This window comes from Rattus norvegicus, chromosome 6 (assembly GCF_036323735.1).
Source record: "Rattus norvegicus strain BN/NHsdMcwi chromosome 6, GRCr8, whole genome shotgun sequence".
Classification (NCBI taxonomy): Eukaryota; Metazoa; Chordata; class Mammalia; order Rodentia; family Muridae; genus Rattus; species Rattus norvegicus.
The window spans coordinates 97,786,502-97,810,992 of record NC_086024.1 but is presented as its reverse complement, the minus strand read 5'-3'; the positions used below and the strand labels follow the sequence as shown (position 1 = coordinate 97,810,992).

The following is a 24,491-nucleotide window of genomic DNA, read 5'->3' as shown; positions in this document are numbered from 1 at the left end:
AAGAAGAAGAAGAAGAAGAAAAAGAAGAACAACAAGAAGAAAACAAGAAGAAAACAAGAAGAAGGAGAAGAGAGAAGGAGGAGAAGGCGAAGAAGGAGGAGAAGGAGAAGGAGAAGGAGAAGGAGAAGGAGAAGGAGAAGGAGAAGGAGAAGGAGAAGGAGAAGGAGAAGGAGAAGGAGAAGGAGAAGGAGAAGGAGAAGGAGAAGGAGAAGAAGAAGAAGAAGAAGAAGAAGAAGAAGAAGAAGAAGAAGAAGAAGAAGAAGAAGAAGAAGAAGAAGAAGAAGAAGCAGCAGCACAGGAAATCAAATGGCTTCTGTACAGCTGAGAAAAAAATGGATATTTTTTCCTGGAAAGATGAATGATAAACTGAAACAAAACTATAGTTATAAATTTTTTGAAAGATGTAAGGGAGATAAGCAGAAAGTCTGTTTCAGGTTTTAGAGTAACAGGATTTCTTCTCCTTTTCCTCCTTGGAGAGTTAGGCAAACTTAGTAAGAAAAAGGAAAGACTGCACTTTAGACACTGCAAGATATAAGGCAAAAATTTGCACTCATTTCGCATGGGGGACTGGCAGCCAACAACCAGCTTAGGGATGGATGGGTGGATGAAGGCTTCATAATAAATTATTAAAGCAAACCAGGATGTGGGAGGCAGGAAGTAGCTTCCTAACTGAAAAATGCCGACACTGTGGCCTCTACCAGTCACGACTCAGATGACATGTCATGCTGAATGGATCATAAATTGATACAGAAACTTTTACTTAAATGTTCATTTCTATATTTCCTGTTGAGTTCATGTGTCAGAACTGGATTTTCGTTCATATGCATAAATTATCCATTTTCTTCAAAAAACGTTTTATGGTGTTTTATACAGCTGTCTTTCAATAAAAGGCCTTCTAAAATTGATAGCTGCCCAGTCTAATAGCGGAACACTAGTTAACAGGCTTTCTGGTCGACCTCTTTTAGTAGCATTAATCCTAGTTCTGCCTTAATCTATACACACACCTCTCCCCAGTGTTTCCAAATTTCCACACATTCCAGATGAAATGCACCCCCTTCTCTCTCTCTCTCTCTCTCTCTCTCTCTCTCTCTCTCTCTCTCTCTCTCTGTGTGTGTGTGTGTGTGTGTGTGTGTGTGTGTGTGTGTCTTGAGATGGGGGCAGTGAGACCTTGCACCAAGGCCAGGGAGGTGTTCCCAGGGACATGTTCTAAATACATGGAAGGAGTCAATCAGAAAGGCTGGGGGCTCTTCCTGAGTCTGTTTCGTTCCCCCTGCTTCTCCTGACAGAGCCTCTTCTTAGCAGATAATCACATTTTACCCTGCAGAACACATGGTTTGTATTAACGTTGTGGACATGGCTGGTGATGCGGCCGGTTTCCCCATGGCTGCTGAATGTGTGTGTGTGGTGTCTGGTAGTACTGGGATCATCAGTTACAGGGAAGGTGTTTGAGATATGGCCTTAAATCTAATTATTCTGTCGAAGGGAAGGGTCCTTTCCATCTTGCTCTAACTGTTGTCCCAACAAGAGTAAAGAAAATGATCACGTGGAAAAACTTTTCTTGTCTTAGAAAACTAGCTGTAGAGAGGCACTGGCAATCGTCGGAGTGGAGCTGGGGGTGCTCTGGAGGCCAGTATGAAATGAGCTTGCAGGACCAAGGGTTATTTCTCATGCCTGTTTGCTTCCTTTAAAGGCTGTCCAGCATTCACGCTCACACACCAAACACACTCTGATGTGTTTCCAAACGACTTTATTTTTATCGGGACAAAAGAGAATTTCCCATGAAGCACTGCTCTTCTGGATGCAGTACCCAAACCACACCAGTGGAAACCTGCCTAGAGCATGTTCCTGTGTTAGGGCGCAGTATGGATACACAATCTCAGCCCAGATCCCCTGGCCACATAAAACATATCACACAATTGTATTTTAGGCCAGGGAGGAGCGTTACAAAATAAATATTTCCCCACTAGAACACACTGGGAAATGTTTGCTGACACCTCCATTCAAGCCAGCAGGTTTCCTGGGAAGAGTTTGGCAAAGAGCAGGCCCCCCCTTAATGAGGTGCTGGAGTTGGTTGAAAATTAAATATTAATTCACCAAAAAAAATGCTGCATTGAAAAAAATCAAAACCGAGGTCTGCAAGTGGGTGTTTGTGCTTCCTTCGTCTCTGGCCTGCAAAATGTCCGGGGTCAACTAAGGACCATCAGCCTCTATTGAATTTCAATTTTTTTCTTTCTAGATCTGTATACAGGAAACATCAAGTTTTTCCATGCTGCTGGGTTTTTTTTTTTCTTTCCTTTTTAATTTTGCTTTTCCTTGTTTTCCTTCTGGTCTCAGAAGCTCCTTTCTGAACTTGCTGGTGGCTTTTCCATCCGACTCAGAGCTGCAGGATCAGTGCACAGGAACGCTCAGGATCCCACCTGATGACCCCACACTCTAAGAAGCTATTTCAGGTCTACCCAGGCTTCCCTCTGCATGGAAGGTTCAAGTGTGAGTTCAGAGGGGAGCCCGGGTCTTTCCTTCCTCTCCTGGCCTCTACTGGGAGATTTAGAATCTTCATTCTCCACTACCCATTGCTGTCAATTCTGTGCCAGTGATGCCTGGGCCACCTCTGTGCTTAACCGACTCCCTCTCCATTTGAACACAAACGCGGAAAGTTCTATGACTTTAATCTTTAAGTGGAGTGATGGTTGTGTGCTCATAATTCCAATGCCAACGACATGGGTCTTAGTTATTGACTTACACAGTGCCAAGGGCTGCACATAGAGACCCATGCAGGGAAGGGATACATCCAAGGGAAGTATCATGGCATTGAGCTAAATTCCCAGCCAGCATACATTTAAAAGGTTTAGCTTCAGTTATATGAATGTGTGTGTCTGTGTGAGTGTATGCTACAGATGTCCACATTTGAGGCCAGGAGAGGGCATTAAATGGAGCTGGAGTTACAGGTGGCTGTGAGCTTCCTGACACGGGTGCTGGGAACGGAACTTGGATCCTCTGGAAAAGCAATGAGCATCTCTCCTGCCCCTCACACAATGTCATCCACTTACATCTTACAAATGGCTGTCTTCACACAACTGGTAGAATTTCAAAGCACTGGAGCAAAGTGGGTAGGACTTGGAGGCAGGGTGACCTTCACGGTACTTTTCAGCACACCCGCCCGTCCCAGCACTATGTTCACATCTTAGGGATGGGGTTTTGACATCTGAGACCCAAACTCGAGTCTACGTGTTTTAACACTATTTCAATCTAAAAGGTTTTTTGTTTGTCTGCCTGTTTGTTTTAAGTTTGGGACATGGGGAGCCTAACAAAAAGGACTTTTAAGGTAACAGATATGTAAGGATAGCCAAGAAACGTTTCAAAAGGAAAGTGCAGGCTTAGATATGAAGGTGGGTGAGTTCTACTCCTCCCTGGTATGCAGTAAGCTGCTCCGTTCCCATTCCGACAACAGCGAACTCTCTAACTGTATAGTTTCTTGAATTCATCAGAAAGCTAATATCACGGGGAATCCCAAATCCTGGAATCTAAGGAAAGAAAGCCAAAGGAGAAAGACTATAAGGAAGGGCTTATGGTTGTGTGAGAATAGGAGAGAGTCTAGGGAACGTACGAAAAGTAAGTGGAACTGAACAGAAGATTAACAAATTACTGAAGGTCCAGAGTATCTAACACGGGAGAATGGCCTACCTGGGGGGTCAAATACAGAAGCACAGAGCACCCCCCAGCGCTCTTCCCTATTTCAGCCTCCACCACTAAGGATGAAAAACAGGGCAAAGGTCAAAACTGACCACTGTCCACAGCTCAGGCTAGGACAGCGCCATTGCTAAAGAAAAGGTGCAAAATGGCTCCCACTTTTCTCCCTTCAATTCTGGGGGAGATGATGGAGGCTGCTGCAGTCAGGACTGGGTGACAGCAAGTTCAAGTGCAGCTGGGGTTCAGCCAAAAATCTGCTGGCAAAGTCAGGACATTTGTCTCCTGTCTGTGACACTTATCCATTTTACTGCTTTTCAAAGACCAGGTTTTACTGTCACTCACCTCTCCTCTCTCTCCCTCTTCCTCTCTCTTCCTTTCTCTCTCCCTCCCCCCTTCCTTCTCTCCCCACTCCCCCTCTCTCCTGTTTTCAATTTTAGTGGTTTCTATTCTTATTTTTATCATTTCCCTGATATTGAGTTTAGTTTGTTCTTTTTTATTACCCCACCCCCACCTCATGAGAGGAAGCTTAGATGATGTGTTTTTACACTTTTCTGGATTCCTGGGTTATTTGGAAACATGTTGCTTAATACTGAGAAATTAGAGGGTTTCTAGGAATTTTTTCCATTAACAATTCGACTTAAATTTCACTGTGGTCCAATGTGTATGTTCTGTCGTGAGGAAGGCTGCGAGCTCATTTGCAAGGAATGCATAATCCGCTATTTCTGCATTGCGTTATAAACAGTGTTGATGAAGTGGGCTGGGTTGGGGGTTTGCTGATTTTCTATCTACCTACGCTGTCACTCCTGCAGAGAGGAATATTCCCCAATGATAATGGGAGAGCACCGTCGTATTCTGAAACGTCGCTAGGCACATACCGCCAGGCAGGTATATCATCTTATATAACCTCCATCTTTGAACTGTGTGTCTTCCCCCATAACATTTCTTACTATGAGATCTACTCCGTCTGATATGAATGTTGACGCCCCAGCTTACATTGGGCCACTGTTTTCCTGGAATATCTCCTGTCTATTCATTTTTAAAAGCCTACTTTATATCGAAAGTAGATTTCTTCTAGACAGTACATAGAAAAATACTGTTTTATTTATACCCTTTGACAATCCCCAACGAATGCATTTTAAAGCATTCACATTTAATGTGCTTACTAATATGTTTCAATTAGAGTCTATTATGTGGAGCGGGGTTGGAGCTTGGTGGTACGAGCTTGTCTAGAACGAGGCCTGGGTTTAAACCTCACACCTCAAACAAAACATCATGATAATGACTGCTGCAGGTCCACCTCCATCCCTGCTCTCTCTTGGGCGAATTAAACATCTTTTATGAGCACCACTATTTGATTTGTATCTCTCTAAGCTCTTTTTCAGTGGTTTCCCTGATATATTAGAATATATGCCTAACTTTACATTATATGTTATATATATATATATATCCTCGCCTGTAAAGATACTTCAATTCTGTCTTCTCTCCCAACTTTGTACTATCCTGTGACCCATTGCTCTTCACAGGCCCTATGCACATAATGCCACATTTCTCCTCTTCCTCTTGACAGCTAGTTGTCCTCAGGAGTAACTGATGCATGTCAGATACATTGCTTTCCCTTCCTATCTTCATGTACATTCTTTTTTTTTTTTTTTTTTGGCCAACATTTACTTATTACTTTATTAGCACACAGAAAGTGGTAAAGCATTTTCAACACTCAAAAAAAAAAAAAACCTGCACATGTACAAATAGATTTTTAATAGTTCATCAATTCTAATATAAACAAATCTAAGGACTACTACAGCTTTTAAACTTTTCTCTATTAAAATTAAATGTTTATACAACGAAGTCTATTATCTCAGATATTATGTCATCCCATTCTCTGATAGTCATATATGTCATGTCTAAGAAGCTATTAAGCCATGTAAAAGAACTGTAACAGTTGTTTATACAATACACACCCAATAAACATGTACATTCAACAAAAAGGAAAAAGTTGTAGACAGGTAATCTTTGATCTGATTCAAAAGAAATCTGACATTTGAAATCTATTTCCTTGCCAATTTTTTTTCTATTAAGAAAAATATTCTTATATCAAATAAAAATATCACGCGCCCAACAAAACTTATCAAAAATGTCTTTCAAGTAAAAATTAGGCAAATAATAATATCACAAGACCAACAAAACTTATCAAAAATATTTCTTTCAAGTAAAAACTAGGCTTTGGGTAGCTAAATTTTCCATTTTTAACATGATTTAAAAAGCAAAAAAACTTTTTTATTCTCTGCCTCCCATTATATTTTTAAGACTAGTAATTCTATGACTTAAAATAAAAGTATTTTAGCTGAACTTTAATTTGATTAAAGTAGAATTATTCTTAGAATACTTACAGAGGATATCATGTTATTCTCACAATTAGAAGTCAAGATGCTACATTTTTTATAAACATCAATCAGATCTAATGTATTACTATTCTTCAAGAAATCATCATAAGTTTTCCTAATGTCTTTGTAGTGGTCGACCGCTTTCATATTTTCAATGGGCAAGTTCAGTTTCTCGTGTAGGAAGTATTTCCATGTCGGTAAGACATCACCGAGACGGACGGACGGACAATTCTCCGTTATGCTGTTGGTTGTTTTCTGCCATGGAGAGCTGCAGTGCCGAGAGTCTGGACCACATAGCATAGTCCTTTCAGAGCTACAATGAACACGCTTCTAAATGCTTTACTCATATCCAAGACGGACATCTGATTAAGCACAGCCGTTCTCACAATGCCGCTAGAAGGCAGGGAAAAGTTGAGAGCCACCTAGTCCGGGGACTCAGGGGCTGCAGGTCCAGGGAGTTGACGTAGATTCTTATTTCTGTCTTGCCTCCTCTGTCTCCTGCTTGGAGCAATTGTGTAACTTCTGTGTAGGAGAGTGTCCACTGGCCAAGAGTTCATAGGCTCTGTCTGCATAGCTGTTCCTGCTCTGTCCTTCCCTGAACCCTTTCTTCCGTAGGTCTCTTTCCTAGTCCAATGGGACAATGGTTTATCCTTTCTTCTTTAGATGGACCTTGTTCCAGAGTGAGATGAGAGAGGCCTGTGGGTGGGCTCATGTCCCTTGCAGTGGTTTTTTTTTTTCCTGGCCTGCCCTGTGGAGGAAGGTGCTCTGTCTTTCTTTTCTACCAGTGCTGGGGCCTGGGCTAGGGCCTCCTACATGCTAGGTGATCGGTCAGTCTACCACTGAACACAGATGCGACCTTGGTTTGTCTTCCTCTGAGTGCCTTCTATAGCCACGGTGAACGTCCTATAGAGATGACCCTTCGGGGCCAGCCCCTCCCACCACCCCACGGATCTGCTATTTCTTTGTTTATTCTACTGGCTATACCTGTTTCCAAGAAAGCACCAGCCCGTGCTTCTCTATAGCTGCCTCTGCTTTTCCACACCATCTTTGCTTCTCTACAAGCCCCAATTAAAAGATTTCAGGGCTTGGTTGCCCTGTGGCCGCAACACTCTGATGTATCAAGAAGGCAGTATATTTGAAGTTTATCTTCAGTTTCGTTGTTAGTATCTATGAGGGAAAGCAACATTCTTTCTAGACCTTTATTTCCTGAGATTTTTTTTGTTCTGTTCACTTGGCTAAATGGTAGAATCATTTCATTCCTCAATATGATTTTCTTCACCTACAAGAACACCTTAGTAGCTGAAGATGGATGGAGGACATAGCCCGCTAACAAGAAAGGGTTCTTATGCTCTTTGCTTTTGACGTCATCACTGGATCAAAGCTGCCAAAATGAAGTTCAATCCCTTTGTGACTTCTGACCAAAGCAAGAACTGCAAACGGCATTTCAATGCACCTTCTCACATTCGGAGGAAGATCATGTCTTCTCCTCTTTCCAAAGAACTGAGACAGAAGTATAACGTTCAGTCTGTGCCCATCTGAAAGGACAATGAAGTTCAGGTTGCTTGAGGACTCTACAAAGGCCAGCAGATTGGCAAAGTGGTCCAAATGTACAGGAAGAAATACGTCATTGACATTGAGCGAGTCCAGTGAGAGGAGGCTAACGGCACAATTGTCCACGTGGGCATCCACCCTGGCAAGGGGGTTATCACCAGGCTAAAGCTGGACAAGGCCCACAAGAAGATCCTGGAGAGGAAAGCCAGGTCCAGGCAAGTAGGAAAGGAGAAGGGCAAATACAAGGAAGAAACGATCAAGAAGATGCAGGAGTAGAGATCTCATGCACGGCTTTCATTAAAGACTGCTTAAGTGAAAAAAGAAAGAAAGGAAGAAAGGAAGAAAGGAAGAAAGGAAGAAAGGAAGAAAGAAAGAAAGAAAGAAAGAAAGAAAGGAAGGAAGAAAGAAGGAAAGAAAGAAGGAAAGAAGGAAAGAAAGGGTTCTTATGTCCCTGGTGTTGCCATCCTTCCAGGGGTCGGTCAGCTCTAGTATGTGGAGATTCAGGGGTCCAACTGAAGAGTAAGTTCTGGTCCCCTGGCCCACTGGAGGAAGGACCAGTAGACAACAGTGAGATGCTACTTGGACTTTTCTATAGTTCTCACTACCTGTCTGTCCCCTCACGGTTGCAGCCTGGGTGGCTGGGACCTTCTAGTAGCATCTCCATGTGTAATGCCAAGGCATCCCCTTAGGAGTTGTAGGGAGCTCTGTTTCAGCTCATGGAGGCAAAGATAACGTGGATGAGAAGTGTCACTCACTGGAAGCAAGACACGGAAGCCAAAGGAACCATCTACTCCTCCAGCACTGTAAGTACCAACACCGCTTGACCCTTCTACTCCTCTGGCTTCACTCCCATCCCTACTGAGTGCGCGGGCTTTCTGAAATTGATGCAGAGTAAAAGCGGATTGCTTTTGTAAAGAGAATGAAAATCTGGCATTTGCAAGGATGCTTGGGGCTGGGGAAGCTAAAGACATGGCAGAGTCTCTCCTATGTGACACTGAGGGTCCTCTTTCACAGTAGAGACACTATTTGCTCACCCTCAAAGGTTCCAGGGTTTTGTACATAGTGCAGAGTGCGGGACTCCCAAACTGGACACTCTGTCCTGCTCTGGTGAACTGTTGTGTGCTCCGTGAGAAGGGCACCTACTCGCCTGCTTTTTAAGGATTTGTGGCTATGTTCCAAGATGAGAGGACGCACAGATTGTAGCTTTATCCTCAGGAGACATCTGACAGACTTCAGCAGGGTCTTCCAAAAGTTGAAGTCAGAATAGTCTTCTACCCTGCCCAAGAGGACTGCAGAGAAGCTGTGGTATGACCTGGGCTCCATCCCTTTCCCCAGCTTACTGCGTTCAAGAATGCTCCTAGGAGCAGGCAGTCTCACCTTGGGGCCCTTGCTGCCCTCTCTGTCTGAAGTGTCCACCACACTCCTTCCCGCTGACTGACTCTTGCTTACCCTTTCGGAGGGGCGCCACTCTCTCAGAAATCTCCTGCAGATGCTTGCATCAGATACCTCCTTAAGGTGTACAGTAATAAATGACAGGGCGGTTATTCAAATATTGCAAACACTTCAGTGTCTTACACAGGACACTAGCTTTGGTGATGGTGAAGGAGGCTGACCTCTGTTTTCCTGTTGTCTGAGCAAACCCTGAGGAGACCGCACTGTCATTTAAATGCACACTAGCTCACAGAGGGGACAGGAAGGACACAGGGGATGGTAACTCTGACAGGAAGTATCAGGCAGCGTTATTGTAAGCTCCTTTGGGACATTCCCTAGGGAAGCAGACTGGCCCTGCGTTGTTAGCATGTACCACTGAAGATGTGGAACCACAGTGTAGTACACAGCCTACCCGGTGGTCCAAAACCCAGCCCTGGGGCCAGTCAGTCTTCCTCCTGAGTCCTGTCAGCACTGACCCTGGACATTTGATTCGAACTCCCTGAATCTGTTCTGTCACCTTAAAGAATGCAAAGGATGGTGTTTTCCGCGTCACAGTGTCGTGAAGGGGCAGGGAACTGATAACAGTGAGTACGCAGTAAGGATTGCTCTGTTTATTTTATTGACAGAAGCATTTGGCCATTCAGAAGAGGAATTACCATAAACTAGGTGGTCAGGGAGGGCTCCATGGAACATGAGCCTTGAATGGGCCTGGGAAGATGGTTTGGGATTTCTATGGGGAACGAGCAGAGAGATAGGTTTCATAATGACCACGAACACTAGACTGGCTGTGCCAGACCCCATCCGAGTCCTTAGCTTTCTATCCTTCCGTCAGGCATCCTGGCTTAGGTAGCAGCCCCTCTGAGGGCTGCCTCCAGGCCTGGCTATTCCCCTCCCCTCTGAACCCCTGTGATTTGCTACATGCCATGTGGCCTTCTAATTCCATCCCAAGGCTCCAGAGGTGCAGATCTGCAAACCAGCATGATTAGCCACCCTTGCTGGCTTCCCATTCAGCATATAAATCTAGTGCCTGGGATTACCTCATGCCAGAAACCCGAAATCCAAGTCAGATGGTTTAGGCATTAATAGCAGAGTGTTGCAGAGACTCAACAATGCAAACCTTCCCAAAATGAACCATCCTGACCTCCCTCGCGCTGACAATGCGTGTGTGACATCATGTGTAAATGAGCCTTAAATTTGAACCAGGTGCTGAGAGCTGTCTGGCGTCTCCTGGCTGCTGTATTAACCACTAACATGCACAAGAGGATTCCGAGGCCGTAAAACGGAGCGGGACCAATGGCAATGACCAGGGCTGAATGCAGCAGCTGTGGCGATGAACATTCAAATCACACCCACTCGGTTGGGCCCCCAGCCCCTGTAAGGCGTATTTCCGGAGGGCTGGGGAGCCCAGGGAATTTGGCTGCCTTCACTCAGAGGCCAAAGTTTCCCATGCAAATCAAACCACTGGACTCACTTCCCAGGCTTGCTTCAGAGCTCTGGTTCCATTCGCATCCCGGAGGGCAGGAATTGGCTTGCCAAAGCACAGTGCGACACAGCAGTTAGTCAAGGGCCTAGGAGGTTGTCACTCACAGGTATGCACAGCCCCGGATGTACTTTCAAACAAGAGTCAGCTTTGAGTCCCTCGACGCCATGATTTTTACCAGGTTGGGACTTGGAGAAAAAGATGCCTTTGTTCACCTGGCACCACAGATTCTGTTGATGGGGCCTCTTCCCACGACATACCATGTGTCTCAAAGGCTCTGGAGCACTAACTAACATCTGGAGGAATTGAATTAGGTGTGCAAAATGTTTGCAATGTCCCAACCACTCTTAGTCATTGGTAGGAGGAGTAAAAACATATTGGGGAGAAATAGTTCTTAAAAAATAAAAATGGGTTTTGCAGCCCCCCCCCCCTTTTTAAGTGTTTTCTGTTCATAGTGCCCAACCCCAGGTTATTAACAGCTTGAGTTCTGACATCACTAATAAACCCACAGGAGCCAGAAACAGGATGGAGAGGAACCCAGATACAGAGTAATTCTTTCTTACTCCGTAAGATCCGGGAGAAGCTCTACACACCCCAACGGAAAGTAGGGTCAAAGAAAGATGACAGTCTGCAGCCCTTGTGTGTCCTATAGAATTCCAGCTTCAAAGATCCTTTCTTGCTTAGAAGGATTTCTCTCCCGAGGGCATTGTGCTGCCCTGTGAAGTCTCTGATTTGGTGGAGGGGTGAAGTAAATGTGGTACAAGGTCTTTAATGGACACCAAAAGGGCAGAGGTGGTAACCTTCCTGAAGGTCATGCTATTTTCTATAAAGAAATAAACTGTAGATTCAACAGCTCAGGGTTAGGTTTTCAGAGTAAAGGAGCAAGGGCTACATCAGTCTCTGTCTTGGAAATTCTTCCAGAGGAGGTAAGCACCGGGTTTGATGGACAGTAAGAGTTATGAAGAGAAACGCAAAAGCAGCATGGATGACTTATGCAGGAGTGTGGAGGCAAAATTCATGGGACCCCCTTTGTAATGGACCTCGGACCGTGTTAGATCATCTAAAACTCCAGACTAGGGCCTGATATCCACCTTCCTTAAGACCTGAGGAAAAAAAATCAAGTATGGGTTTTGACACAGCCAAGTCTTGAAGGTTAATGGTGCTTCTGGAAGATGGCAGTGGTGTTCAACCCAGAGGCGACTTCCCCTTCTTGGCTACTGGGTTTGTTTGTTTTTATCACGTATTGTTCTACAGCCTTCAAGGAGACCTGTCTTCTGCTTGATGGCTTCTGCTTCTAAGTCTGGCTCAAGTCTAGCACCTGGCTCTCCCTCCCGGGGTGCCTTCTCCTGTTGCATACGTCTTTGCTACTAGCAACATTGTTCTCATCTAACCTATGCCTTGTATTGTCCTTTGCTCTGGTACTATTTGCTCTGCAAGCAAAAGGCCATCCTCTTACTCTTAGTTCCTTTCCAGTTACCTTTCAAGTTTATACCCGCTGCCGTTACTTCAGCTATATGTTCATCCCTCCCCCGGGACACAGGGAGCTCCCACCCCTGTGGACTTTTCCCAATGGAGCTTTTAATGTTCTTCTTACTAATGTATTTCACACAAGCACCCATGAGGGACCTAGTGTTTACATTGGCCATGCTATGGACAGACCCTGCCCTTTAGGAGTTTGATCCTAGTATCTCATATAGGTTGCCTCCATTGGATTAAAACCCAACTAAAAAACAAATCCCATACTTAGCAACGTATACTTAGCCATGTGGCTTGGTGATAGAGTTTGACCGCTCATAAACCTTCACAAAGGTACGTCAGGGCATAGTTCTAGGTTTCAATGGCTAAAATGTAAGGGAGTTTTATTTCTCCTTCTAGAAGTGACATTGTAGAATGTTTAGTAACTGAGTCTGGGAGTCATTAGACATCATTTAGGGGATTTGATTGCAAACAAAATTAGAAAGGCCTCCTTTACACTGATCTTATGATGCACGAATACCTAACCATTTAGTCTGGCTAATTAATAAGCTGAGAATTATTCTGGGTGATTGGAAACAAAGAATTTCTCTGAATGCAAATGAATGACAAATCTTTCAAATGTGGAGAAGCTTCAAGAATTTTACTTCTCTATGAAATGTAAACATTACCCCTGACTGGGGATATATTTGATAAACTGATGGTGTTTTAAAGTAAGGATGCTCTGTCAGTGCCCCCCCAAACTTATTTGAAATGTTGGCAAAACTCTGAAAACTTACAAAGGGTTAAATATTTTCCTTTACAAAGTTTATGAATTATTGGGGGAAAAGCCGAAAAATAGTCTCTGTAGTCAGAATTTGTTTAGAACATATTTTCTTCTAAATATAATTAAGGTCAGTGAGTATGGGACGTGAGGAAGTCATAACTGATCTATCATAGACTCAGTTATTTAAACTTGGACTTTCCAAATGCTGCTCTATAAGGCTTTCATTGGCCCTTGAGGAGAAAGCCAGAGTGTGTCCCATGTGTAATTTTCCAGAGATCCAGGCCTGCTGAATTTCCTTCCTTCACAGTGACCTTTGCTGTTGTCTGTTTAACTGAATGAAAAGGACAGGTGGCAACTTTTTTTTTTTTTGGTTCTTTTTTTCCCCGGAGCTGGGGACCGAACCCAGGGCCTTGCGCTTCCTAGGCAAGCGCTCTACCACTGAGCTAAATCCCCAACCCGGCAACTTTCTTAATGTCCTCAACCAAGTTGCAAAAAAAGGCAGGCAACGTTACAAATGTCCCAAGTATGTTCTGAAGGTTCTAAAGAGACAAAAAGAAATGCCAAGTGCAGCAAACACTGGATTAGATTGTGACTATCGAGATGTGTACTTTAAACATTCTACTCAGGCTGCCGAGATGGTGAGTTTTGGTTCTCAGCCCCCGTGTGGTAGGTTGCAGCCATCTGTAACTCACGTTCCAGAGGATCTGGTGCCCTCTTCTGACCCTGGTGGGTACCAGGCACGCATGGGGTGCACATACATACAAGCAGGCAAAATACACACGAGCATGTAAAGTAAATCTAAAACGTTCTGTTAATTTTCAGACAAATAATTTCTACCTGTGTCACTGTGGAAATGAACTTCTACCATTGTTTTCCAAGGGTCTCCACTTCTCTCAAAGTCTGGCCAATGCTGGAACTTCCCTGTCCTCCTTTAGAGCCCGTGCGTCCCCTGTCTTCCCTTTGCTAATGCTGGGGGGTGGGGGGATAAACCTTGACTCAGAGGACATGGCAGGCTCAAGTATTATCTGGAGCACGGAACAGAGCAGGTTTTCAACACAGTATGGACTGTGCATCACCTGTGCTCAGAACGTTTTTATGAGAAATAATAAAATTACAGGTGGATATAATTAATTAATTAGTATGATAGTTAAGGAGACAGCAGTTCAACTCGGTTATGTTTAGGATGTTTGACTTCGGACAAATCAATCACTTACAGTCTTATAAGCTTTCCTTTCTATATTTCTTTTTTGTTTAAAGACATATTTATATGAGTACACTGAAGCTGTCTTCAGACACACCAGAAGAGGGCATCGGATCCCATTACAGATGGTTGTGAGCCACCATGTGGTTGCTGGGAAGCTTTCCTTTCTGATCTAGTTCCATGGTGTCATATGCACTTGGCATAGTGCTGGTCCCCACACAGACACAACTCACTACTACCAGAGGTTTAAATGAGACTGATGCCCTTCTGCTATTGAGAATGCCAACGTTTTTCAGATTTGAATGGAGTGCAGAGCTGGCTAATAGAACAAGGAAACCAGAGCCATGGCCTTTTCCTGTGGGACAGTCACTCCCAGGGGCCTCATTCATGTTGATGTCCAATGTCACCACTTATCTCAAGAAACCAAGTTGTACATTCTGGTCCCCAACACACACACGTTCCAAGTTGCTATAAGTCAAGTCATGGAAGCCGGGGCCCAGAGCTACCATCTGGGCTGCTACTAAAGGGAGAGATTGGGAGGAGCAGCACAGCCCTGTCCCCGGGTCCCCTCTGTACAGGCTCATGTATTTCTAACGGGAGGAATTTCTCTGCAAGTACAATTGATAAAGAAGGACCCGAGTGTCAATGAAGTATCACTATTTTGTCATGTGTCAGATTCCTACACTTGGAGTCTGGGTTGGTTCAATCACACACCTATCATGAGAATAGCTGCACAACCTTCTTACTGTCCCCGGCGACTCTGGGAGGAAGCAGGTAGGCCACTGAGTTGTTTACTGGTTACCTCTAGCGTTGCATCCCCTCCTCACTAGGGTTTCTGGATCATGGGGCCAGCACACTGCTGTGTCCATGTAGGTTTACATACAAAGTTCTCTCTTTACACATAACTGACTTTACTGGCTTCGGAGGGTGGAGGCAGGCAAGTTAAACAGAGCCGTAAACACTTCTGTTCTTCCACTGCCCTGCAGTTTCTGTTCTCCACCCCAGTCTCTGCTGCTGGTCCCTCTCTGCCCTGCCCTTGGCTTTTCTTCACACTGTGATGCAGTCAGTAGCGTATCTCCCTCCCTTCTCCTCCCAACCCATCCTCACGGAAGCTCACTTTTTTTCTCTAAGGCAAAATATACATAATGCAAAATCAACCATTTATGCCTACACAATCCTCTGGGACTTGGTCCACTCCTTGTTATAAGACCACAAACCATCTGACGTTCATCTTCCAATGGCTTATCAGGGTATTTTCCTAGGACATCTTCACCCCTTCCTTGCTGAGAAGAGCTCAGGGGCTGGCTATTTGCTCTCACTACCCTCCATCGGATGGTCTGTGGGATACATTGAAAAAGATGTAACCAAATAGCTGTTCTCTTTAGGGAGAGAGGCAGGACCGCACCTTGGAACTCTGCTCACAGATGGAGATTTAGACCGGACTGTCCTCCACAGACCTCCAAATTCGTACCAAACCCCCTCTCCACTTTGATGGTATTTGGAGATGCGGTCTTTGGGGAGTAACTAGGATTAAGATGTGGAACCCCTAGGATGGGATCAAGGGCACAGAGGAGGCCATCCAGAGCCTTGTTCAGCCTTTCAACAGACACCAGATCGATCGATCGATCACTCCCTGATCTCTGTCTTCCCAGCCTCTTGCACTGTGTGAGCATGTTTCCTGCTGTTTAAACTGTCTCCGTATGACATTTTATCTATATTACTGTATAATGGCAGCCTGAGCTAAGATAGATGGTGAAATTAATAAAACAGCTTTAAATTTACTGCTTGGTCAGCTGTCAGACACGTTCTTGAAAATCATCCTGTACATATATTTACATAGAAGTTTAATTTATGGGGCTGGAGAGATGGCTTAGCTGTTAAGAGTGCTTGCTGCTCTTTCTGAGGTCCCCAGTACCCACACCAGACAGCTTACAACTGCCTATAACACCAGCTCCAGGGGACCCAACAGGCTTTCTGGCTTCCAAGGACCCCTGTACAGAGGTGCACACTGAGACATACAAATAAATGATAAAATAAAAATCTTTTAAAAATAAAATTAAGCATGGGTAACAACTCAAATTAGAACACATGTTGACTTTCAATGATGTGTATATGGGCAGATTAGTTCAATTCATACTCAGGTCTGAAAGTTTTTATAATGAAAAGGTAGGGTATACTCGAGGAGTAACTTTTCTGTTTAATTTACAGTAAACAGTCAAAAAATAAAATCATGATCTCCTGAGTTATGGCGTGCAGAGGGGACTGGGTGTCTTTGGTGCCAGCTTAAACCTTAAGGCTGAGACTCAAACTAACCTAACAGATAACAGAACCAAGGATTTGTTTGCCTCCATGTCACTGAGGATCCAGAATCAGGGAAGAGCAGTAATAATGTCTTCCTCCTGTTTCCTGTTTGTCCTTGCGCTGTCTTTCTGAAATGCCTGCCCCAGGGGAATGGTTTTAGAAGATGGCCGGGCATTTAAGGTGATGGGGTTTTGAAGGCTCCACCCTCATCAGTAGAGAAGGGACTGCGTTTTTCTCTGTGGCATTTGCACATTTTTGTTATAAGAATAGCTTCTCCCCGCTGCAGGGTACAGTGTCCTGGGCGTCGTCTCTGGACAGGAGACCAGGCAGTCCCTCAGGAGACACCTGCTCCAGCGATACCTGGATACTGCACTTTCCGGTCTCTAGGGCTGTGACCAACTTAATTCTGTTTATTGTAAATGAGCAAGCCTTCGGCAAAGCAGGCTAATACAGCATCTTACCTACAAATCACGTATGGGAACAGCAGAGAGGCAAAAGGGGCAATTCTCACACACCATTCATAAAAGCCACAAGAGAATCTTCTAAATGTGCCGTGAGGGAAGGGCTCGTATGTATTTACCGAGGACCAATTATAAGAGCTAATCACCAGGAATGGGTAACACCCCAGAGAGCTGACCTAACATACACGAGACCTTGGCTTTGGTTCCCAAAACAATAGATGGAAACAATTGTCAGGGAATGAAGGCAGCCACAGACCGAGAGACAATATTTATAAGCTATAAACGTGATAAAAGGTTAATATCCTAAATATATAAGGAATCGTAACCCCAAATAGTTGGATTTACAATCAATTCAAATCAAAACAAAAAGACTAGGCTGTACATTCCTCCAAAGACGACGTAAAAGTTGCTAAGCTCTGCACAAGGATACTGGACATCGTGAGCCATCACCCAGAGGTAAAACAAAACCTCCCGAGACAGAGCATCTCAGCCCGTAAAGATGGCTGTGGGCAGAAGGACAAGCAGCAGATGCTGCCAGGGGTAGGGGAAGCAGAGCCAGCGTTGGGGGAGTGTGCAATGACACTGCAGCTAGAGATCAACTCAGAGACTAGAAGTAGAACAGCCCCAAGATCCCGCACTCCCATTCCTAGTACTTACCCAGATATTTGCAAACAGAACCTCAAAAGGGCTGTTTGTACTCTTAGGTTCATCCCAGCACTGTCTGCAAGAGGCAGGAGGCAGAAAAAGCCTAAAGTGACCACAGCCACAGGTCAATGAACGAAGAAATCCTGATGTGTACATACAGGACTGCCGTTCAGACTTCATAGAGAGAGACTCCTGTGTGTGCCTGGATGAAACTGGAGACTACGCTAAGCCAAACAAATCAGGCCCCAAAGGGCAGACATTACAAGGCTCCTCTAGACATAATGGTATATACACCGTCCCTACATGGTCCACTCCAGGAGGGGACAGTGGGGTGGTCTGGGGCTGCAGGGCTGAGGAACTAGGAACTGGTCAGTGGTATACAGTTTTAGTCATGCCAGAGAAAGCTCTAGGCATCGCTGCACCATGTGCCCATACTGTGGCACTGTACACGGAAGCCTGTTGGCAGCACGGATAAAAATTGAGCCTTGTGAACAGACCACAGTGCGGATTTTGTTCTGAGTAAGACAGGAAGCCTGGAGGAAGGTAAATGGGATGCAAACTATCACACATGCTTAAATGACAGCTCTGGCTGTGCAGTGCAAACAAACGGGTTGCAGGAGGCAGTAGCAGCCGTTTGGTCTCTTTGCTTTAAGGGGACTACAGTGGAGTACATGATGTACGTGGGGAGGGGACTATAGTGAAGGAAATGGATCTCTTTACAGAATTCAGGAATGAAAACACGGAGGGGTTGGGTCCCAAGCTGGTGTCTAATGACTGGAGGACCTCTCATGTGCCCTACCTCTCAAGGCTCCTGCCACCTCCCATTAGTGCCAAGCTAGGGACCACGCATTTAATAAATCAGCCTTTGGGGGACACTTCACATTCATCTCTAGCAGTGTGTACATTCTTTCATACTTAAATATTTTAAATTCGCAGTTTAAATACAGGGTCTCAAGAATATAGCAACCCACCTGTAAAAGGCCTGTAGCTTGTTAGCCACAGGCTGGAATGTTCCAAAGATGTAAAGCTACTGAAACTCAGAATGAGTTAATAGAATAAAAATGGCTTTTCTGGGGGAGAAGAGCTGAGGAGCAAGAACAAACACTGTCTTCTGTTGCCTAAGTGGCTGACGCAGCAGAAGAGACCCTTACTGGGAGTCATATGGTCTGAGGAACAGTCGTAATAAAAGTGTCCACATTCAGAGGGTTAACTCAAGCTCTCCCAACTACCACACAACTTGAAGAAATGAAGCGTATTTCCCCTGGCTGGGAGAAAACTAGTTTTCAAGTAACACAAATCTTCAGTGACAGCCAGGCTTGCGTGGTGTGGTAGCTCATGGCGGCACCCAGGATTCAGGAGTCTGATGCAGGAAGATAACCAGGAATTTGAGCTCATCCTGGGCTAGTGAGTTCTAGGCAAACCTGGCCCAGAACCTCTCACTGGGTTGAAAAGATGGTTAAGAGCCATGTGAATGCTGGGTAATTAGGAGGACCTGAGTTCAAAACCCAGCACTCATGTAACAAGCTGGGTGTGGTAGAGAGACTCTGCCTCAAAGGTAGAGACTTATAGATGTGACACTTTTCTGGACTCTGCTATACACAGGAACACACACACACACACTTCCCTTTAAGTAGTTTCAACCATTCAGTCTATCTGAAGGGTTGTCAGAGAAGTCCAAGTTGTATCTGAACTCTTCTCAGGCAAGATGGGCAACCAGCTCCCAGCGTTATGAGCTTGGGACTAGCATAGTTCCTGGGACTATTAGGTAACTACATACCTGCCTTTTGCCTCTGTACTTACGTCCACTGATGACATTAGATAAACATATACACATTCAAATAAGTGAGAGATATCTTTCTAATGGCCACTAACTTTTCTTTTAAATACTAACCCATGTTAGATGTCTTTTCAGCCATCTGCCCCCCCCATCCCCTCCCACTTTTCTCCTCATTTACTTTGTCCCATAGGTAAAGGGAACTCTCATGCCCACCTGTCCACTTGGCGGATGGCCAAGCTGAGTCTCCCTGCTCTTCTTGGCTGGCAGTATGGTGAGTCGGGACAATAGCTCAACAAGAGAGAGGTTCTCCATGAGGAAAGCATGCCTGTTCATCTACTCATCCTCCACCCGGTTCCTTTTTCAGTTTCTCTGCCCCGCTGTGGAAAGATTGCCACAGTACAGGCAAAAGAGTGACGAAATCATTCATTTAAACTAGAAAACAAACATCTCGGTACTAGAAAAGGTTCTGAGATGTCCTAAGGTCAAATATGACGTCAGAATCTGCCATGTTTAGCATAGGGGTCATTTCAATGCAGCTGCAGAGCGGTTCACAGGGTAAAGCCAGTGCAGCTTGGGTGAGTCCCTTTGTTGCTCCAACCTCCCTTCTATCTCCCCACATCCCACTGGCAACACCAGTACTGCAGACAGCGGGTGGAGGAGGAACTTCCACACCCAGCTCCCCACAGGGTACCCAGTAACCTGATCCTGCAAACATGCAGAGCAGGGAAAGGGAGGGAAACCTGCCCACATTAAAAAGAGGTCTTTCAAATTCATTAACTTCCACACAATGTTAGCCATTTTAATGTGTGTTAAGAACATTTTATTCCTAGGATCTGAAATGAATCCTTTCAAAGGCTAAATGGCTTTAGCACTTCCAATGAGTGGGATACACACTTCAAACACAGATGAGAACTGTTACAAATGATACCTTGAGAAAGGAACTCTTCTCCCTCATTCTGCTTGCCTCACCACTGTAGGAAAATGTGAAAGTTCCCTTTAAAATAAAGTAAAACTTTATTTTACTACGTGTGTGTGTGTGTGTGTGTGTGTGTGTGTGTGTGTGTGTGTGTGTGTGTGTGAGAGAGAGAGAGAGAGAGAGAGAGACAGAGACAGAGACAGAGACACAGAGAGGTGGGGCTGGGAGTATACCATGGTTTGCAGAGGTCAGAGGACAACTTCATGGAGCTGGAGTGACTTGCTTACCTAGCAGGGGCCTTTATGCTGAGTCATCCTGGGGCTGGGGATTTAGCTCAGTGGTAGAGCGCTTACCTAGGAAGCGCAAGGCCCTGGGTTCGGTCCCCAGCTCCGGGGAAAAAAAAGAACCAAAAAAAAAAAAAAAGCTGAGTCATCCTGAAGGTCATAAAAAAGTTGTTGGTTTTTTTTTCCTTTTTTACCTTTTTGAGACAGGGTCTAAGTAGTTCTGACTGTCCTGGAACTCTATGTAGACCAGACTGGCCTTGAACTCGGAAAGATCCACCTGCCTCAGACTGTTGGGATTAAAGCTGGCTTTCAAAGGTAGATTTTTATTTTATATATGGGCAAACAGGAACATAAAATGTTGCAAAAGTAAAGTTTTGAAGAGTACAAGAAAGTCAATTAATTCTTAACTTACTAAAGGCATATGTCAATTGACCTGAAAATAGGCCATCTCTGCCTTCCCCATCGGGACTAAGCTACACTTTACAGCATACAGTACAATGTGGAGCTGAACAAAACCAGAAAGCTTGGAGTTGATCTGGCCACAGTCATCAATGGTCACTTGCAGAATCACCAAGGGCCATACACAGAATCGCCCGAGTAGACAATCTACCATTGTTCAAGACTCCAGTTCTGCACCTAAATACGGTGATGACTTTAAGATCCTGTTTCCAGGTGAAAAAGGAAAATAGACAAACAAAAGAAACCACCACCACCGTCACCACCACCACCTCCACCTCCACCACCACCACCACCACCACCACCACCACCACCACCACCACCACCACCACCACCACTATCCACACACCACCACCACCACCTCCACCTCCACCACCACCACCACCACTATCCACACACCACCACCACCACCACCACCACCTCCACCACCACCACCACCACCACCTCCACCACCACCACCACCATCACCTCCACCACCACCACCACCACCTCCACCACCTCCACCACCATCACCACCACTATCCACACACCACCACCACCACCACCATCACCTCCACCACCACCATCACCACCACCACCACCACCACCTCCACCTCCACCACCATCACCACCACTATCCACACACCACCACCACCATCACCTCCACCACCACCATCACCACCACCACCACCACCTCCACCACCACCACCACCACCACCACCACCACCACCACCACCACTATCCACACACCACCACCACCACCATCACCAGTATCCACACAACACCACCAGCACCACCACCACACACTGCCAGCATCACCAGCACAAAACTTTCCAGCAGTTGGGTGTTTAAAGGAAGGTAAATCAGCCCTCTGCTGTCCTGTTTTCTCCACAGCCAGACTGAAATAATACAGCTCGGCAGAGGTGTGAATTACCCCCATTCATCTTAATGGAGTGTTAACTTCAAAGGCTTGTTTTAACCATTTAAATACTAAGCTCATGAGTAAACATTCTGTTAAGGGGAAAAAAGTACAACTTAAACATTCACCTCCAACATATGAAAGTAATTTACAGTCTTGGCATTTTGTCTTTTAATTTAGCAAATAACTCTCCAAATGTTAGAAAAGTGTGTTTTGTGCGTTTCTTTTTTTATTTTAAATAGTTATTACCTAATAAATTTTGACCATTAAGCCCATAAGAAGGCAGCCCATATTTCCCAGAAAATAATGCTGGGGGTACTTGGACAAGGTTATGAAGGGGTCATGGTTCTTGCTGGCCTTCTCATCGACTTCCTCCAAACTCACAGAAAATGTGACTCAAACAGGCAACCAGGCAAGACAGAATGTTAAAGTAAGGCGGCCCACCTCCACCACCGTGATAGTAACTCAATTTTGTGCAGTGTTACAAAGGGCATTTGTCTTTTGCCAAACCTCCCAGGGCACTGTTGTCTTAGGAACAGGTGACACAGTATTAATTGATGCCCAGCTGTCGCCACACTTAACATTTGCCCCCAGGGGCATCCTTGCATCTGTTGTAGATTTAGGGTTATTTTGGTATTACTAGAGTTAAGATTTATTTAAGCAGCTGAACACCTATGAGCATTATTTCATAAACAGAAAAGAGAGGGGACAAGTAGCTCGTTAATGGATGAACTCTCACCTGAAGCTGATGAGAGAGGCCAGGCTTGCCTGGGCTGGGGACGAGCTCTGTGCCCGGCTTCGGAATGATGTAAGCAGAGAAAGCACAGCTGGTGTGGAGCTGTGGGAAAGCACTAACCTCCGCTTCCAGGGCCAGCTCCTCAGGGGTGAAGGCTAAAGGGACTCAGAAGGTAAAAGCTAGGCAAGACAGAAGGTGAAAAACCCAAGACCTCTTTCCATGCCCCTGGGTAAAAAGTCATTTCATTTTATTGCTTTGCATAAGGGACCAGACAGGGAAAAGGGACAAACACTGGTAAGAAAGCTTAGTTGGTCTGCATCTGATTTATCAAAGGGTATTTAACCCTCCCAACACAGTCCTTACAAAATGGGCATTAATTCATTTTCCCGGAATTGGAAGTAGAAGCTTAGAGGTTAAGATTTGTAGGACTTTCATTAAGATCCAAACCAGCACCCCTCAGCCCAAATCCTGGCCTCTCCCCATTACACCCAAGTTGCCAACAGTTTTCTTTGATCTTTTCAAAAGAGAAGCTCTGTTACCCAACTTTTAGCTTCTTTCCTAAGTGGAAGGCAAGGGGACACCTGCAAAAGTGTGCATTTCCATATATGTAAATTCTCACTTTGCATGAAATTCCCTACTTTACAAGTCAACTGCAGCAGAGTTTTGACTGATGCACCCTGGCTGGCTGCCAACCGTGGCCCTTTACACAGACTCCTCCTGGCAGAAAGCCCTAGATTCAAGTTTCCAACTGGGAATCATGTCAATGGGCAAAATGCAATGTTTTACAATTTCTACTAATTTCTAAACAACGAATGAGACAGACCATCAATACCTGTCTCTTTCCCAAGAATAAATGTCACATATTATGATGACAAACGGAGGTTTGGAGAACTTTTAATCACACAAAAGCAACAGGAAAATCTCAGGTAAGATTGGGAGGCTGGGACATATCCAGTGGGGAAGCCTCAGTTTCCCCAAGACACTCACATTAACCCCCACACTAAGAATCAATATAAACACAATATACCAATTTCTTAAAAATCAAAAATAGATTCTTTATATGCTGTAGGGAGCCGGAGCAACCCAAGGCTTTCGTGAAGGCCTCCTGAAAGGGCAAAGGTTAGTTCGATGTCCTTGTCTAGGGGTGGACTTGGTGAGGCCTTTCTAGGACTGTAACCAACACTTCAAGAGTCAAGGTTAGTTTCTGAGCCCCTGCCCTTCCCCAGCTATGGTTGGTTATCAGTCCTTAGACAGCTGTGTCTGAGGTATGCCATGTTCCCTTTGCCAACATGTCTGACTTAGCTTTCTGCTGACCCTGTTCCTGTCCCTCCAGCACATAGAACATAGGATGATGAGTTTCTTAATAAAGCAGCCTGGCATCAAGATTATGGCATCATCAGCTTATGTAAGACTTGTTGGTCCCAGTTAATGCTTGTCTGCTTCACCTCTCATCTCCTTTATTTCTCAGTCCTGGTCCCCAGTCTTAACCCCTCACTGTTTGGGACTCTTATTCCTGCTGGTTCGGGCCAATACATATATTCTAATTTTTTCTTGTGTGTGTGTGTGTGTGTGAGGATTTTGCCTGCATGTATGTCTATGCACCATGTGTTGGGTTTATAAAAAGATAGAGAGGGAATATGTTTTGGTGGATGTGTAGTCAGGTATGGGGGAAGGGGGTGCCTCCACAGGCCCATGCTGAGGTATCCCTTCCCCCTGAGGGACCAGCCTCAGGAGGTATAGTATAGAATAGAGTTTATTCAGGGCATGGGAAAGGGAGTTAAGAGGGTAGTAGACACAGAAAAAGGGAGAGAGAGGGAGAGAAAGAGAGAGAGAGGGGGAGAGAGAGAGAGAGAGAGAGAGAGAGAGAGAGAGAGAGAGAGAGAAATAGAGTAGAGGTTGGTTGCCCATGAGCATGTGGGATGGGGAGGGAATGGGGAGAGAAGGGGGAAGGGGGAAGAGGACAGAGGGAACAAGAAGGCAAGAGAGCAAGAGAGAGAAGAGGGGGCAAGCAGCCCCTTTTATAGTAAGTCAGGCATATTTGGCTGTT

General features: G+C 45.0%; 1 protein-coding gene and 1 pseudogene across 3 annotated transcripts in view; one reads left to right on the top strand and one right to left on the bottom strand.

Moving 5' to 3' along the window:
• Slc38a6 (solute carrier family 38, member 6) overlaps positions 1-24,491 on the bottom strand; it is a 90,869-nt gene that overhangs the window by 3,402 nt on the left and 62,976 nt on the right. The window contains exons 16-17 of one of the 3 annotated variants that reach the window (XR_005505475.2): positions 19,368-19,531; positions 5,425-7,603 (exon numbers count right to left, since the gene is read on the bottom strand). Coding sequence is in view for 1 of the 3 variants with exons in the window: in XM_039112001.2 (XP_038967929.1) it covers positions 19,484-19,531 (48 nt within the window). In the remaining 2 variants the exon portion in view is untranslated. Of the gene's footprint in view, positions 1-5,424; positions 19,532-24,491 lie in introns of those variants that run through there. The other 2 variants (XR_005505476.2, XM_039112001.2) reach the window with 2 other exon arrangements.
• Rpl26-ps4 (ribosomal protein L26, pseudogene 4) lies at positions 7,454-7,895 on the top strand (annotated as a pseudogene).